The 18,826-nt window shown below is 40.0% G+C and overlaps 1 protein-coding gene across 3 annotated transcripts in view; it reads right to left on the bottom strand.

Moving 5' to 3' along the window:
• The window catches only part of LAMA3 (laminin subunit alpha 3), a 111,279-nt gene that overhangs the window by 84,052 nt on the left and 8,401 nt on the right, over positions 1-18,826 (bottom strand). For all 3 annotated transcript variants that reach the window (XM_032123642.1, XM_032123662.1, XM_032123652.1), the window contains exons 3-7: positions 6,506-6,623; positions 5,780-5,898; positions 4,075-4,245; positions 2,936-3,033; positions 1,357-1,472 (exon numbers count right to left, since the gene is read on the bottom strand). In XM_032123642.1, coding sequence (XP_031979533.1) covers positions 1,357-1,472; positions 2,936-3,033; positions 4,075-4,245; positions 5,780-5,898; positions 6,506-6,623 — 622 coding nt within the window. The remainder of the gene's footprint in view (positions 1-1,356; positions 1,473-2,935; positions 3,034-4,074; positions 4,246-5,779; positions 5,899-6,505; positions 6,624-18,826) is intronic.

Raw genomic sequence — 18,826 nt, 5'->3', positions numbered from 1 at the left:
TCTTTCAAGCAGTTTCTCTCAAGGAACCTCAGGCTTCTGGAAAGATGAACAAGATTGCTTTAATTCCCTCACTCCTGACTGCCAGCAAAAGAAGCCTGCACCTGGCAAACGCTCTCAACAAATCACCTCAAACTGCTAGGAGCAATCCATACTAAAAAGGAAATTTTTTCAGCGTTAGTTAGAAACGAAGTGGTTTTGGCTCAGAATCTTATAGATGATCCTCTATAAACTCATTCTTCAAAAAACATGACATTATTTATGCTCTTTGTCTACCTCTTTTCTGGCAGAAAATGTTTTCCTTTCAAAGAGGGGTACTTAAATGGGGTTTCAAATATTGTTCAAAAAATTGTGTCCCAACATGCCTGCCTCCTATCAAACATTTTAATCACACACAACCTCCCTCCCACATCCCAAGTCATAGTACTGCAGTTTTAATTAAACAAGCCATCTCTTTATTCCTCAGACTAATTATATAGGTCCATCTCTTTGGCTTTCAGTTAAGGTTCTCCTGTTACCAGTTTGTACCCACTGGCTATGCTACTCTCAGGAAAGGCAGACGAGAAAAATAAATTGGGCCAGACACAAAGGAAATGGCTGTGCACAGAGATGGCAACCACCCTACCTGGTTTCTGTCTGGGGGATGCAAAACACCCATGTGTGACAGTACACACCCATCACCAAAAGAGGGTCCATGCTGTCACTTTCTTTAACAAAATAATGAAACACAGGGGAACTGGGAGAAAGGCAAATGAATGGGCTTCTCCAGCTTGACTAGTCAGTCTGTAGGGATATCATACCCCAAACTCCCAAATACAAGGATGGGAAGAGGTACAAGTGTGGAATCACCAGGATTCCCCACCAGAACACCTTTGTGCCACTGACATATGGTCAGTGGGGGGCAACTCAGCCTGAGAAGGGAGGGTCAGCTCAAGCACCTGTAAGCAGTGGCAGCCTCAAGCAACATCTCTGCAACCTGAACACCAAGAGGCAGGGTAATGGAAAGGAATATGCTGAGTTGTAAAGGTGCCTATAGTCTCTGCTCTGCTTGGAAAGCCATAGCCTGTCAGCAGACAGCTATGACTGGGGAGGGATGTTGACTCAATGTTCTACAAAAAGTCTTCCACTTTTCTCATGTCATATTCTCACACAAATTAGTATTTTCACTGTTTAATAAGAAAGAAGAACATAAATAATATTCACTGCATTTTTCCGTTTTCTGTATGGAAAGAATTTTCTCTATACAGAAAAAAAGGGTGTTAAAGCATGCTGGTTATGTTCCATGAACATGTGTGCTACAGCTAATTCCCACCCTCTTGTCAGTATCTCTTTTAACCCACCATCTTTTTGGCTACTCACGTTCACATATGTTTGTGCTCCCAGCTGTTGCAGGTTGCCACTGTTTCTGATTATATCCAGGGCAGCAGTGATCACAGGTTTCCCCACAAGTGTTATGCTGACATTCACACTGAAACCTACAGAAGTGAAAGCCTCTTAATAAAGCTGGGCTTAATTTTTTTTTTTTAAGTTTTTAAATAAAAAATAATTGGTTTTTTCTTCATTTTACTGCAGTACAAGACTTACACATTGTATGAAAAGGACAGGACATAAACCTCACATGTAAAGAAGTCAATCAGTAATACTAGAATGTTTTGGAATTTTCTTGAAATTCTTCAAGATTGACTACTTTAATCATGTGATTATGGGTTTATTACAACACATTACTTATAGAAAATGTTTATAATTGGATTCAACAGACTGGATTATGAAACTATTTTAGATTATTAAATCAAGTTGGTATACAATAGTTTAGGATGTATCTTGTTTCAGCTTCGTTCCAAGGCTCAAGCTTGTTGGCCTACAGTAATTAAAATATTTATCACCTTTAAACGCATGCCTTCATAATTTTTCCATTATGCTTTGTTTACAATAATTTTATCAGTGTTTTTAATAAACCAAGATCATAACTTGATCTTGTTATTTTTAAGACTGTGCACATTATTTACCAATGAAATTTAGGGCTGCTTTTGATTTATTTAGCTAAATAGCCTACTTAAAGGGCAGGCTCTAATTGTGGGCTAGGTCTTACCATCCTGCATAGTAACTGAATCCTGGGAGGAACAAAGACCTTGAGACTCAGGAGGCATTTTACAACATTCTTCTCTTATGTGTGTAGTCTAATAACACTGGGGCAGTAAGACTTTTGAGTATAACCATCCTATTTTCATACATTTCTCACCTTCTTTGCTTACTTTTCCCTAGCACAGACATCTGGAATGGAGGCACCTATCTCCCCCACTTACTCTTCATTCAAACACAACTGGAAATACTGCATTGTCCTGATAGAAGTTTGTTTTAATGCCATTATGGATAAGAGCAACAGATGATTTAAAGCAGGTTTTTAAAATATGTTTGAGACAGCCTGATAGCTGGTGAGCCAAGAAGACTGACCTAATTCCCTGTGAAATCAACGTGGAGGTCACGAACTTGACAGGGAAAGGGAATAGTTAATTCAGTTTGTTTTTATGTTTTTACAGTAATGATCTAAAGCTATTAGATCTTGCATGAGCTCAGTTAAAGTGCTCAATATCTCCATGAAGTTCACTGACCTTGTTCCTGAGTTGGACTTCTAATTCCTAATGTAAGAAGGTGATATCAAGTCATGTTTTCCAAAAAGAACTATGGGTTTCTAAGAAATTACTCAAGCTGCCAAACTTTTATGTCAATTAAAATGAAAAATCTAAGACTTTCTATTATTATATTTCACATACAATCGCTCTTGACAAGTTTTCTTGCCAACCATTAGCAGGTTCTATTTTTTTTTAAATATAAAGAAAAAAATCCTTGCACCACTACATATTTTGATAATATAAAAAGGTCATTTGAAAGCATTCATGTATTGTTTTTCTCAGATAAATGTCAGGCTCCATTTACTTACTGGTATTGGTTTTCAGCACTCTTTGGATTACATACTTCAGCATGGCCATGGCAAACACATCGACCACCAATACTGATGTCCTTTATACTGTAGTAATACTGTGGAACAAGCACAAGAAGTATGTATAGGTCTTTCCTCGCTTGCATTACATCAGAAATATGAACATCAGGTTTGCTAGACTTGGAAGGTCTCTACAACAAAAATCTGCACTCTCCTTTAGCAATTTAATAAAACACTTGAGATTTCATTCATCTAACCTACACCCCATGGCCAGGATAACACCAGAAGTTCCTTACACTAAAGCTGTGCTGCTTGCCAAGTGAACTGCATACTGCATTTACCTCTGCCTGTGAGCAACATCTTAAAATTTACTTAAGGCAATAAGGGCACTTGATGGGAGTGCTGTCAAATAACTGGAATAGCTTTATGTTTTTCAGTGCAGAAACCCTCACACACATTTGTGTGGTGCCTCACCCCAGGGTTTCCTCCAATTGTTACCAAATCTTCATTTTAAATGAAAAGGTTAAAAATAGCAGTACAATATGAAGTCTGAAATCTCTGTAAGTATATGAATTTCTGTGTGGTGTTCCCTGTATTTCCTTGTATTTACCCACTGAATGGGAGTGGAACTTCGGCCTTCAAGCTCTTGGATAGCCCAAAATGCACTTAAAACACCTAGGCATCTCAAATGATTTGTGGAAAGAACTTTCAAGCACAGCCTTTGATTTCTGCTCCTTTGGAAACTCAGGCATTATTTTCCGAAAACGTTTGTGAATAAATATCAGAAAGTAGTGCCAAAAAAAGGTGAAGAGATTTAGTTCCTCAGTTCTGCAAAAAGACAGTTCAGAATAATTTTGCTTTGGCTCTTTATAGCTCCCATGATGCACTCCACTTCCTTCCATATTAGAAAGCAGGGCATGAAAATGGTCTGTTACAAAATCATTAATCATTACTGCCCCTCCATAAATCCATAATGGCCCAGTTACCTCCATGTCTCAAACAAACCTGGAGAAAAATAGGGTCACTGCAAATTTCATTGTCAGGATATTGCAAGCTTAAAACATTCAGACCATTTTTTGGTGCCTAACATGCTGGGTATGATTGTTGAGTACATACATCTCAGTGACAAGAGTACTTACTCTACGAGTTACAGTGGGATCCCGTTGAGCTTTGGATATCAAGTGTCCAAGAAGAGTATTAGTTCTGAGAAAACGGAGACGGATGTTTGTTGCTTTTGTGAATTGCTGAAGACCAGGGGAATAAGTGAAGTTTCTTGCTCCTGGACGGCCATTTACCAAAGATACGACAATCTAACAAAGAAGTAAGCACGCTCTTGTTAAAATATATCAACTGCAAGTGCCAATAGCAGCATAGAGCAGAATTAATAAAAGAATCCAAAAACTTACTATTGTTTCTGAACATATTTGCAGTAACAACTAGGCATTTCATACTGAAGTCAGGATATTGGGAAAAATAGTGTTGTTAGTCTTGGAGCCTCCTGTATTCTCATTATCCATATAGCACATTGGAAAAAAAAGCCTCTATCTGTTTTGAAAACAGTAGGTATAGCATGCAAAAACTACATTTTAATAGGAAAAAACAATAGGAATAGTTACAAGTAGTTATTTGAACAGTTGACAGTGTCAATGGAAGTTTAGCCTGATTAAAAACATCAGATTTTGGCTCTTTCCCAAGGCACATTTATTTTTGGGTCAAGGCATAAACATTCCTGGAAAATATTATTGTTACCAGGTCCAGTGCCTGCGAGCATTTTAATGGTCTTCTGGAAGAAAGTACACAGTGTTGCTTTAGAAAATCCCCTCACATGAAAGCAGGTTTGTCTGACTTCCAAAACAAGGGATCCAATACTTTTTTATTTTTTAAAGAAACAGCTGCCAGCAGCTTAGCAATCATGAATCTCTACTGAATAAACAACCTAGTTTGTATGTACAGGGCTCAGTAAAAGACTTTGTTTATAACCATTCAGATAACAGATTTCTACTTTCAAATGGCTCCTATACTCTGAAGCACGTAACAAGGCTATGATGACTGTTCCAACTGCAGCACAATTCCTTCAGGAAAAGTCATAAAGCATGTAACAGGGAATGGCACCAGCAGTGTTCTTCTGTGGAAATTATTCTTTACAATATCTGATTAGGAAAATTTTACAGACACATTAACAAATAAGTTCTATTTTAATATGAAACCACAGATCCATCTGCTCAAAACTCTGAATAACTCTTGAGGAGTTCAGATCTGAATTCTAACCACATCAGGCATAAAAGCAGAATGCCAGGAGGAGCCATCAGCACATCCAGGAGTTTAACATTCATTCAAGTAATACAAGCCACAGCTCTGCCTAGAAAGGAACAATGGCTAAAATCAAAGCAATGTTTTCCAAATACTTGTATTATATTATAAACATGTAGCTTTCTTATATAGAGATTTTTTTTTTTTTAACAGCTACTTATTCTTGAATGGTAAATATCTGTTTCTACAGCCTTTACTCACATGAGCAATTCTGATGCACCAAGTTTTGCCATGCAAATTGGAAGTATTCAGAAAATGCAGTCAACACCTTCGAATGCACATGGCTACAGTGAGGTACATAAATTATGATAACTATAAACACAGGCTGCTCTGAGTAGCCCCTACCCCCATAGGGAATGATGAAAATTAGGAGGAGTCAGGTCACCCTCCCAAAATATCGCTTAGGTTTAGATTATGGACTTACTGATAGAGACTTAAGCAGTCATAGATAAAAAATTACTTCCAACAAACTTCTGAAACCAATGCTGTTTGTTTGCCTCCAGCATCACACATTGCTTTCCTAAAAGCACTTACCTCTCCATTTTCAAGAGGCAGAATGCGAGAGTACTCTGTGGTGCACAGGACATCGCTGTCCCTCCTCACAGGAAGATTTGCTTCCTTTCCAAAGCGCTCCAAGCAATCTGCTTTTGAGTCTAGCCAAGCAAGAATAAAATTCATTTTATGTGTGAAAATAAGACCTATTGTTCTAATTTAAATTAACAGAGAAGTATCCCCTGTGCTTTCAGGTAAATTGTCCCCATAATAGAGTAGTAACTGTGATTGTGTCACTCAGCACAGAAAAACCAACATACCTCAAAACAATAATATCTCTTCCTAATCAATTCCTGACAAGACATGGCACAATATTTCTCATATTATCACAAAGAAAAGCTATATAGGTACTCCAGGATCTTGCATTTGTATTTCACTGATTTTTGCAAGAAACTCCAGGGTCCTATGGGATGAAGGACACTGAAGTTCTGACATACCCAAAAAACAAGTCAGACAAAACAACTCAAAAATTCCCAAGAGAGAGAAAAATATTCACATGCTGAATTATGTTTTCAAGGTATCATACTCATACACTCTTACTACTAATTTATTGTTGCTAAATAAGAAAGGAGAAATGTATTTAACGCTCACTGTCTTCTCTGCAGGTGAAATCTTCAGCAAACACCATGGTTTGATTTTGCTGCTACTGAGGAAATGATTAAAGAAACCTGTCCACAAAAGAGCAATGACACAAGGATTGATACTTACAAGCAAAATATTGCCAGGGAGTGTAAGTTGTTCCAAAGTCCACTGATCTTTCCAAGACCCAGAGATCTGGACGAGGAGAATTTGCAAACTTGATAAGGATATAGGCAACATGGAAGAGCTGGTAACAGAATATACACAGATCTTGTCAGGAGCTTTATTTGAACTCTATAAAAGCATGGCAATAATAAAAATAATACAAATAAACACTTTTTCTTTAGTGTACAAGGAGAAGGTTATTCTCAGCAGTTTCTTTCCCACGAAGATAAGAGGCCACATTCTCAGCTGGCTACTTCACCTGGCAATGTGTTCAAGAACATTAAGACATTAAGAGTTTAATCTGGCTTCTTTAGGTGCTCATTGTATATCACACAGAGAGCTCCCAAACACTAGAGAAAAAATGGATCTTACAAGACAGGAAGTCTTACTGTAAGCCTCTTGGGATAGTCCATGTCATAAAAACCAGAACATCAATAAAAATTACCTTTACACAAAAAGCTAAACATGGATTGATTTTAAAGGTCATTTTAAATGTAAACAACCACGACATGGATGGGAGCCGTCAATAAAAGTGAACCAATATTGAGGTACACTTAATATTCAAATGAACCTGCACTGGAATTTCCCATTCAACAGCCTCAACTGAGAATCATCTGCTGGCAGGAGATGCTCACTTTGATGGGGGAGACAAGGAGTTGCAGTCAGCATTTTGTCAAGTAACTGCTGCCAGAGCCCCCACATCAAATACACCTAAACAGTTTATCTTTGCTCATACCTCACAAATGTCATAACCCTGAAGCTAATACTTTGCAAAGTTTATAAGACTCCAAACTACAAGTGCTTACAAGCTCTCAACCATGAACTGGGAACAGTATGCCTGACCCATTCAGTTGTCAGCTAGGAACAATTCAATAGCTGTCACACCAACTGGGACCACCAAGAGGCAGATGCAAATGGTGAACAGTGCAGTGAAGCAGATCCCTGGAAATATTTGTTCCTAACCAGCACTGCACATGACAATCCCATGGATACATGCAGCCTCCATCCTCACACATCTATTTCAGACATCGGCTTCTGAATATCTGCATACTGTATTCACAGTAGAAAGTAAAACGTTCTCATGGAGAAATGGGAGGAATTCAGGGACTTCATGGAGTCAGTCATGAAGTCTCATGATAATACCTCACATCTCAGAAGAAAACAAAATGAAACTTTTTTGTTGTGCGTTCATTTAATGCAGTATGTACAACTGCTCTCCAGGGCAAGCCCCTGTTCTACACACACCAAGGCATCACTGCAGCAGGTATTGTACCTTGCAACCTATTTCAGAAACTTTACTTTGCTGAATGTTGCTAACTTAGGTCAGCGCAGAGAGAACCAGGAGGAAAAATAACCCAACTCTTCCATCAGTGTTGAAATTTACCCTGCTATTTAACACAGCCTGACAAGCATCAGCTTCACCTCCTGAGATACTGAATTAGGTACCTCAACAACCAGACATTATCTCCACAGGAAAAACTACTTACTTGGCAACAATACCGAGCACAGTAAGTGGCAGCAAATGGCATGAACCATGGCAGAACCCAAAACTGTGCTCAATGACTGCGTAGGTGGAGTAATGCCCTCAAATTACTGATTTTAGCCATTGTCAGAAATAGGTGAATACTCTGAGGACAATGGCAAGATCTGCTCTTTCTGAGTTTCTGATACTCTTTGCCTGAGTAACTTCTGCTACTTCACAGTCAGGTTTCAGAATAGAGCTATTGGCCATACAGACATTACATGTCATCTGGTATGGCCACTCAGTGCAAAGACTGGTATCCTCTAGGAAAGCGTAATAGTTCTCAAACTCCTTAAAAAAGAAAAAGTGCTTCATTTTCTTGCTTTTGGTCAGCTGAATCTCTCAAGGGGCATTTACCTGTTCAAACCAGGTTTGCACTGGCAGGCAACATTAGCAGTCATTCTTCCCCTGTGTCTTAAGATCTTTGGGAGTCCCATCTTGACATGCACGTTAGCAGGTGCAGATAACACTCTGTGTTGACTGATACAGATTTAACCAAGACAAGTGGTTTAGAAAGCTCAAGAAGAAATTAAGGAAGCATATAGACAGTGTCCTGCCTTTTCCACTGCTTGTAGTCACATTGTGGAATGATTACAACGACCTTGTATCTACTCTTCAAAAATGTGTATTATATCAGGAACTCTGCAAGTCTGCTAATGCTTAAAGAACTGCCACTCAGCACCACTCCTAGCGTATTTCCATGCAGATCAAAAAAATGGAAGGGAAAAAAAAAGTATGGCAACTTCACAGTACTGTTACATATGAAAATTTCAATTCACGTGATGCTCTCCTTACATCTCACGGTTTGAAATACTGCTCAGGTTTATACTGGCACATTCAGAAAGGCAAAAGGGACAGATCTGATAACAATTTAGTGTTAATTAATGACAGCATATCACCAAAACATAGTCACCAAGCCTATCATCTCCTGCTTCTGACTTTGCATGAGTGCCTATGATTTGATCTTGACCTGGATCAAGGATGCAAAATGGTACTTGAACATCCAAACTTCGACTAAGATTAAATACTGACCAAGTTGATGAGTGGTCACTCTCCAGATCTGATGAGACAACTACAGAAGAAAAATAATCCTTGGTTTAGCAAATAAATCCTAGCTGAAGGTAAAAGAGTAACCTTGCTGAAATAAGACCTAGAAAAGCAACCACTAAAGCCAATTTTAATCACATATTCTAAGCTGGCATTTCACTTCTTTAAATCTTGATCCTGACCTAAAACTTACCCTGAAAAAAAGGCAGACTAAACTCAAAGCAATGTTTTCCTTCAGCCACTCAGTTTTGAGAAAAAAAAGGAAGTGCCCTAATTTTTGAAAAAATGTTTATTTGGTTGGTTTTAAGCCAAATTTGTTTCATTAAAAATCCAACCATCTCTCAAAAGGAATGTTAAAACTGTAAGTAAGCATTTTGATACAATTATATAATGGTAAAAAAAATTTCACAAAAAATCCCAGAAATACATCTTAATCAAAACTCTTGAGCATTTTCTTGTATGAATAAAGAACTGAATTTAAAAGTGGAAACAGCATTTCGTTTCCAGTAATGGAAACAATGCACTCTGGAAATGCATGCTTGAAAGAGGAGTGAAATGCTTGAAAGAGTAAGTGTCGAACATCATACCCTATGGGGAGTTGTAAGAGAGAATTAGGTTGTGAGCTATAAAACCTGCCAGCAGAGGCACATGGCGGCACAAAGAGGTTTGTCTCGACCAGACCCTGGGGGGAGGAGGTGACACAGGGCAGACCCCTACAGAGAGGAGCCTGCCGGGAGCTGACAGACGAGTGAACAGCGAGTGATCATCCCATAGAAGGACATTGAGGAAGTGTGTTGCTGATGTGGCAACATGGCATAGGTCACGCCATGTAAGGAAATACTGTGCCTCAGAAAAGTGTATAAAACCAACTCACTCCTTTGAATAAAAGACTCAGATTCCCTGCCGGTCTGTGTCCGTCATTCAATTGCCGACAAATGGTGCCCCGTGTGAGGAATTTATTATACACCTACCTGTGTGTCTGTAGGTAAGCCCTGTGGGACTTGAAGTGCTGCTGCAAGAAGCAGGAACGCTGGCCAGCAAATAATCCCTACAAATTGTAGGTGAGCCATGGGGGATGTAGGGGATGGAGTATTCCAGGAACACAACGTCCCAGAGACATCAAAATGGATTTTAAAGAAATGCGGCATGAAAGTTGAGTCTACAGATTTGAACAGACTCTTGTTCTGGGCAAAAGACTGTGATTCAACTTTAGATAGTACCAATATTTTTGATCCTCGGACACAGGATGCTTTAGACGCATTATGGAACCGAGTTACGCAACGCAGCACTGATGGAGCTTTTGTGTCCGTGGAGGACAGTGTGCAAAGCAGTCACAGCACAGGCGGCACCCAGAGACCGGACAAAGAAAGATGCTTGTGCCACCGCAGCAGCTGTGCTGAGCCCTTCTGCGCTGCCAGCAAGCGACCGTAAGTCTGTCGGGGCAGTGGGAAGAGAACCAGAAGATGTCCCCTCGTCCTGTTTGACCCTGGAGGGAAGCCAGATGGTACCATAGAAAAGCACATGCCGCCCCATGCTGTGTGGCATCAGCTGGAGCTGGGTTGCGGCGAATGGCTGGAGCCAGGGGGGAGCGTGTTCCCTCTCCGTTTGCCTTCTGAGGGAGTGCAGTGGCAGTGGCAGCCGTGGTGAGGGGAGAGCGTGTGGCACCGCGAGGGCGCGGCGCTGGCAAGCATCCGCGCCAGCAAGCACATGGCAAAGCTGTGCCGTGGCGGCGAGCGCATCGCGGCGAGCGCGTGGCAAAGCCGTGCCGTGCTGGCAAGCACATAGCAGCGAGTGCATGGCAAAGCCGTGCCATGGCCGCGCCTGGTGGCCGCCCCCATGCCACGGACAAGCAGGATCAGCGGCGCTGGAGGCTGGCGGGGTCATGGCTCTGCTTGGCACATGGAAGGGCCCACAGGCGGCTCTCTGCATGTGAGAGATGCAGAGACAGGCCGGCAGACCTCTGCTGGCCGCCTGACCTGTGCGGGTGCCAGACGCGCATGGCCGGGGAGACCCACACGGCCGGCTGGACTCGAGCCGCTACAGCTGGGCTCCCATCTCCTGCCCCTTCCTCGGGCTATGGGAGCTGCAGCATACAGCATTTGCACCAGCTTGTGCAGGAATGGCTGCAGGCTATGCATGTCGTTCCTGCAGCTGGTCCATAGAACTCTGTTTTTGTTATTCAAAATGTTACCACAATCCTAGACTCTATCTCCAAGACTGCTTTTTTACCACACCACCTTGTAATACCCTGCATTGTTCTGAGTGCTTTTTGTGATAGATAATAATTACAATTTGTAAACTATTTCTTTAAGCAAGAATTAAGTTTGTTAGCTTTTAAAACCTCTTAGAGAGTTCATGTTAATATAATTGTAATTTTCCAAGGCCTAGATTTATATACATTCTGAGAAACAATGAAGTATTTAAGCAGTTAATGATATTAACTTGCTTATTTTTACTTGGTGCGCACTTGTTGTTGTATTTGATGTATTATTTCACTGTTCATAGTAAGAAAACTGCATGTTATGTTTCACATTTTCTTAAACTTGGTAAGTTAAAAAATGTTCATGTTACATATTGTTAGAACAGAAAACGGGGAATGCACAGATGGGGTGTGCCCCTGGCGAAAGACTGTAAAGAAGCTTATATGTTCTTAATTTTTCAATTGCATTCAAAACGATCGCAAGATATTAATAAAGCTTTTAAGCAATTTTATACGTATTTTAGGGAAACCTCAGTCACAGCTTGAGGCTCTGGCCAAGCCCTAGCCCTGGCTGACTAGGGAATTATACCATCAAACCCAAGTGTTTCTGCCCTAAAAGTGTAATCAAGTCATTTTGACTTGCTAATTGGATTTTACAAAAGCTGGACCCTCTTTCAAAGTAAACTTGAAAGTCTTGCCTGGGAAAGACTTTCTAAGTCTTCACTATGAAACAGGACCTTCCAGCAGTTGCAGACTCTGAGTGATGGTAAAAGTTTTAGACAACTTTACATTGTTTCTCAAAGTTCTATCTGTTCAATCACTGCCATAATTCTTATTTGTATAAAACAGAAAAGGGGGAATTACGGGGAATTATAAGAGAGAATTGGGTTGTGAGCTGTAAACCCTGCCTGCAGAGGCACACGGCAGCACAAAGGAGCACATGGCAGCACAGAGAAGCTTGTCTCCTCCGGACCCTGGGGAGAGGAGGTGTCACTTGGCAGACCCCTACAGAGAGGAGCCTGCCGGGAGCTGACAGACCAGTGAACAGTGAGTTCACCCCATAGAAGGACATTGAGGAAGTGTGTTGCTGATGTGGCAACACAGGATAGGTCACACCATGTAAGGAAATGCTGTGCCTCAGAAAAGTGTATAAAACCAGCTCACTCCTTTGAATAAATGATTCAGATTCCCTGCCAATCTATGTCTGTCATTCAATTGCCAACAATATTCTGCTGTAATCCAGCCATGTAGGTCAAACCTGATGGATTGTCAACAGCTGGAATTTAACCAGTTCCACATTAATCGGACTATTTCCTCTTCACTCAGGTTTGTTCAGATTTGAAATGTTCTTGCAGCCAATGGCCTAATAGATTCACAAACACCCAGAAAAGGTTTTTAAAAATCATTCAGTAGAATGAGAAAAATGCCCTCCTCATCTGAGAATGACAATTAAAATTCAGTGTTATATATTAACAGTATTACATTATAAAGAGAGACATTTCTATAAAAGCTCTTTCAGGTGAACTTAAGATGATATTAAAAGAGGTCATTTCAATTGATTGGGAGTTACACTGTACCATTATTGTTAATGATACAATATTCATGATCTCTAACAACATGCACACATTTATTTTAAACCAACAGAAAGAAAACACCATAACCCATCCCATTCTCAGGAGAACACTAGAATATTAGTTTAAAATGTTTTCTCTATTTTCTCCCTAAAAGTTTAAACAACTCTTTACACAGAGAAATTTCCAATATTTGGTTGAATCCTAGAAAGCATTAAAAAATGGATAAAAGTTAGATATGTATATATAAAGGCATAGCACATTTTCCTCTGTTCCTGAAACCATAAACTAAAACCAGAATACTAAAACACTGAAATGACTTGTTAGATGAGTGTTGGACATAAACTAGCACAGAAGAAAAACACACTATGTTCTAAACAATCAGTATGTTGTGTGCTGCTTCTGTAGGAAAAGACTGTTCTTCCTTTTTGGCTCATGAAGAATAAAAAGTCCTGGAATGTGGCAGTAACAAGAACCCAACTAAATCCAGGTAGACCATCTATCTGAGACATTCTACAGATCTCCAGATGCGCTCAAAAAGATACCACAGCAATCTTTCTTCATGTAATCTGAATCTGTTTCAGCAGGATGAAATTTCCTCAGACTGTTACTAACAGATACAGCTGCACCACCAAAACTTCCCTCAGCATGGTATGGTTGTTCTTGTACGTTTCTTTCATTGTCTTGAATAACGTGGTTGGTGTTGCGGATTGCTCAGAAGAGACAGAAATCTGATATGATTCAGTACACAAACTAAACTTCTCACAGGGGGAACTGATGCAGGAGAGGGATTCCAGGAAGTGTGAACTGTGCATAGTACCGGCTCCAGAACACACCTTAGTGCCACTCACTGCATAGGATTGGCGTGTGCATGCCCATTGGTTTTTAAACCAATTTTTTTTTTTTGGTGTAATGAAGCCCTAAGATCTTGAACACTGTCTCCTCTCAGAGAGCCACAAAAACATCCCTATTCAAATGAAATAAAAATCCCATGTACTCTGGTCAAAATAAAGGCTTTGATTTCTTGATTTTGCGAAGAGGGAAGCGGTCCTTTTATTCAAACATCTCAGTAGGACTTGAGGCACCCTTGCAGATCCAGGTACTGTATAAAAAAATCCTGCCAGTCAGTATTCATCAATTCCCAGCAATGTATTTTGTAACATAAATTGTAATACAAAAAAATGCCAACCAGAGTGAGCCGACCCAGCATTTCTGGAGCTGCCAGCTACTCTTCTGGGTATGTGGAAAAATAGGTGTAGCAGAGGTGAAGAGAAAATCCTGTGTGGGTAGTACCTGAGAGGCCTCAGACCTCTTGAGTGTGTTCCATCCAGCTTAACTGAGTACACATATACACAGCAAGGCCTACACTGCATAAACAGTGACAGTGACTGCAAAGGCTCTCACTGCACAGCATGCTGAAGTCATTCCTTGTGTGCCAGCTTCCAGTCTGGGGCGTAGCAGCCAGGAATAAGCACAGGATTTTCAACATTTTTCAGTTATCACTGTCCATGTTCTATTCACATCACACTTTCCTTTAACCAGCCACTGATGCTGAAGAGTGTGTTCAGTTAGGTAAGTCAGTGCCTGTGAATAGGCTTCACAGACACATCTGGAGATCTTTTCTCTATCCCAGCTGATGGCAGGACCAGAATGGAGAAGCTCTCTCCATATATTTCACGGGAAGTACTCTAGAAGGGAGAACTACTTCCAGAAATGAAAAGGTAGTTCATTCTCCACATTCAACCAGTCCTTGGTCTTCTTGCCAAGGCTGCAGGCAAATACATCAATGACTCTCGGTTATTTTCCTGAAATTTCTTGTGCAGCCACTTTTCCATTAGGATTTGGACAAAAACCAACTCAATGCTCATAACTATTTCTTACATATGGCCTATTTCTTCACAGAACACTGAAGCTATTCATATGGAAAAGGATTTGTATGATTCAGCCCTCAGTTGCCCAGAAGATAAATGTCCCCTTATGAGGGCTGCAGTCCAAAGTAAAAGGAACACAGTAGACTATCAGCACTGGAAGGAACCCCAGGGAAGTGCAAAGGATTGGAGGCAACCATCAGAGGTTCTGCTTTTACCACATTGGGTTGAAAGTGAGGTATTTAGAACAACATATCACAAAATTAAAGTAACATGTAGGAATGAGTATGGAAAGGAAAATGGGGAAAGCAGAAGTACAGACATGGAGGGAGGGAAGTGAGATCAATGAGCGGGAACCAAGACCTTCCTAAAGGAAGAGCCAGAGGAAGATGGAGTCAGGAAAGCAAAGGAGAAAAGATTTGTGAGGTTTTGTTCCTGTATATTTTCAGAATAATATCAAATTAGTATCAAAAATGCATTTTAAAACCAATGACATGCATCTACTAGTGCAAACATGAGGGAAAAATGCTGAGCCATTGAAAAGGTCTTTAATTAAATCTTTAAGAAAACACAACATGTTGACTACAACTTAAAAGAAAACATGAGCAAGAAAGAACATATTTTAAGGTATTTTCTTTATTAAGACTGGTAGCTCAACTCTGAATTGAGTTGCTTGTAGTGTGACTGAGGAATAAATGGAACACGCATTACCTGATACAACTTTTAGAAGATTCCATCAGACAGGTGCTACTTCATCAGCTGAAGTTGTGTAACTCTAGAGTTCACAACTAGATGCACCTTCTTGTGGTATGAGCCAAAACTCACAACTAACTTCAAAGCATACTGTTCTGTGACATGATCCCAAATCAGCTTCCTGCACCAACTGAAATACTCAGAACCAGAGTTCTCTAATAAGAAGGAACACCTCTGTGCTGTTAGCATCCCCATTTTTGTTTACTGTAGGGACAATATTGCACCTTCCCCAAACTTAGAAGGCCCTTTTCTCCCCAGTGTGAACCAAAACAGCAGAGATGGGCTCAGTGCTGCTGTTGATGCAGAGCTGTGCAGGGGTTCCAGAGAAAAGGCTTTGTCTCACTGCAGGTACAGCTCTGTAGCACTGCAGAAGCCTTGTGCAGTGGTTCTCATGCCCTAATCTGTAGGACTTCCCAGTGTTATTATAGAGGTTATGCAACTTCAGGCTAGAGCTGGGTCTCATTTCAGGGTCAGTGATAACACAAAGTCTTCAAAAGCCAAGCACCATGAGTGCAATGACTATTTTTGGGAGCCCATTTCAATGCAGCTTGTGACAAATCTCCCACCACCTTGAGAGTTTCTCCCTACAGAAGAAGTGAGCACAGGACACTTTATATTTTACAGAATGACACTTAAATTAACTGTAACTTCAGAAACATTTGAAGTTACCATGTCAGTCTTTTGTAAGTTAAGAACAATTGTTTTTAGTTCCCAACAATTAGCCAAAGCTGAATAATATTCTGAACAACAAATATTGTTTGTAAATCAAAGGATTGCTACCAAATGTAAAAATTAGACCTCTACCATATCAAAGCAACTCAGAAGATTTGCCAAACTGTAAGGCTATTTACAAAATGTTTATACGCTTTAACTGGTAGAAAGCATAAAAGCATGAATTCCTCCACAGGCCACACCACTTATCTTAAATTTATGGTTGAGTTGCCCTCCCTCCATAATAAAAGTACTAATTTGGACATGGCATTCCACTGTGTACCTTTAATTTACAACAGTGACTAATAATATTGCTACAATAAAACTATCCAACATATTAGTGCACAAGACTTCACTGAATCTGAGTCTTTCAGCACTATATTAAAAAGCACAGTGAAAAAAAAATTATACATAACTGAAAGCCACAATAAAATATATGGGCTATGCTTCTTTGAACTACTTTTTGTAGTTGGACATTTCTTTTTCATCATACGCTACCCTGCTATCCTGAACTTTCATTTCTTCTGAAGAGAGAGTTCAGAAAAATACCCGGGGGAGTATTACTGTAATATCTGCTGAGCAATAAGCAAGCCAAAGATGAGGACACACCTGCTGAAATTAGGCAATCCAAAGAGTCAGGGGAAGGGCAGTGAAATTCAGTCAGACATTCTGGATTCAGAAGTTTAAAATATGTTGAAAACTACATTGGGAAAAAAACATAACCAATTAGAGAAATAATCGAGATTTCACTTGATCCAAATATTTCAAACAAGTCAGGAACAGCCACAGTGTAAGCAGGTATGTTAACAGAATGGAGAGACTGCCTCAGGGATCAACATTGTAATTGTTATTCAGAACGACTGTGATTGATTAGAAATGTAACTATAGTACAGAAAGTCAGAAAGGGAAGTAAAGCAGGGCTTTTGCTTTAAGGTTTTTGCTTTTTCTCGTATTACTAAATACAGCAAAATGAGCATTCTTCTTGCAAACAGATTTAACAGCCTAAAGGCGTTTTGACTTTCAAAATCACCCTAGCCCTTGTGAAACAGAAGCAGCACCAGGTGGATGTTCTGTTCCAACTCTGTTGTAGTGAGCACTAAAATTTCCATTGTGGTGCAACTATTCAATTAAATACTGTCGTGAGACCACGGTAAGAGGCTCCACTGGGACTCTGCTCTCAATCATAAAGATATAATGGCAGGAATGCAGAAAATTAAAAGCTTTTGACTTTGCACTATGTCCTGCTTCCTCTAATTGTGAATACTTGATGATCAGCTTACACTCAGTCATGGCTTTCCTGCACACATATGTACCTTACTCTTTGTCACGTTCTGCTTTTCCATATTTTCTTGGCAGAAAAAGAGCCTTGTATTAAAAAAAAACCAAAATAATGAAAAAGGACAAATAATTAGTGAGGAAAACTACATCCCTGTTATTTTTTTAACATTATGGTATGTGGTTCTATAAAGTATTTAGACACAAATCAAATTTTTTTTCCTTAAAACCCAAAACCTTCATCTCAGATCACTTGACGGACGGGACTTGACAGGAACTGCACTCTGAAAAATTGTCTGACAATTACTAAGAAAGTCTGCATGACTAATACACACCAAGCTCTTAATATTTAGGACTTTAAAATAAGGTAAAGGTGAACTGGGGTCTCAGTGCTTACCTGTTCACCTGAGTAGACCTACTCTGTCACAGTACTTAATGTTCTTCTTCATTAGTAGTATTCTGTGCTACTGTATGAATTTGGGGGTAAAGATACCAGGCAAAATGTCAGAAGTGAATCTCAAGTTCGAACAAATCCTGAGGTTAAGGTTTAACTGGATGAATGCAGATACAAAATAATGCCTGTGAAGTTGGAAAAAAAAAAAATCACGTGAATCCTACCAAACCCTCATCCATCCACCAGCTAAAATTATTCATTCCCAATCATAGGATATGGAGTCATTTTCACCTTTGTCTTGGATTTCCTTCATTTCCAAGAAAGGGGATTCAGAGTCACCTTTCCAGGTAGTACCAGAGTAATGAGAAACGCGCAACATCCCTCTAAGAAATTCTTTAATAACTACAGAAATCTTAGCACATAGCAGCTGATCTCCAAGGAGTCCCATGAGAAGAGGGCACGCAGTTCATATCCCTCCTCTCAAGGAAGGAGGTTTCTCAGAAGCTTACTCAGCACACAAAAAGGGTCTGTCAGTAGGTCCTCCAAAGAAGCTAACAAGTACACAGTCGGAAAAGAAGTTTAGCATGGCCTTTCTGCACTGCAGCTCTACTGGATTCAGGAACACTGACTGAGGATATCCTCAAAATGAGAACCATTCCAGCCATGAGAGGAGCAAGACTATTAAAACCCCATGTAAGACAAGATGTAAAATAAGTTGCACCAGAATCCCCGACAAAATGGCAGGTAAGTCTCACAGAGAAATACTTTCTTAATTATCCCCTACCTTGCTGTCAACTAAATTGAAGGTCTGCTCAAAAATAATCAGTCAATAAACAGTTACCGCGGTCCAAAATATATATGCACATGTATACATATATTTTGCAGGCCCACACATATATTTATATGTGGGAGATCTGGGGTTCAGTCTGGACCGGGCATAGACG

The sequence above is a fragment of the Corvus moneduloides genome, chromosome 1 (assembly GCF_009650955.1).
Source record: "Corvus moneduloides isolate bCorMon1 chromosome 1, bCorMon1.pri, whole genome shotgun sequence".
In the NCBI taxonomy this organism is placed as follows: Eukaryota; Metazoa; Chordata; class Aves; order Passeriformes; family Corvidae; genus Corvus; species Corvus moneduloides.
Note: the sequence above shows the minus strand (reverse complement) of the source record. Positions and strands in the feature narration are given on the sequence as shown.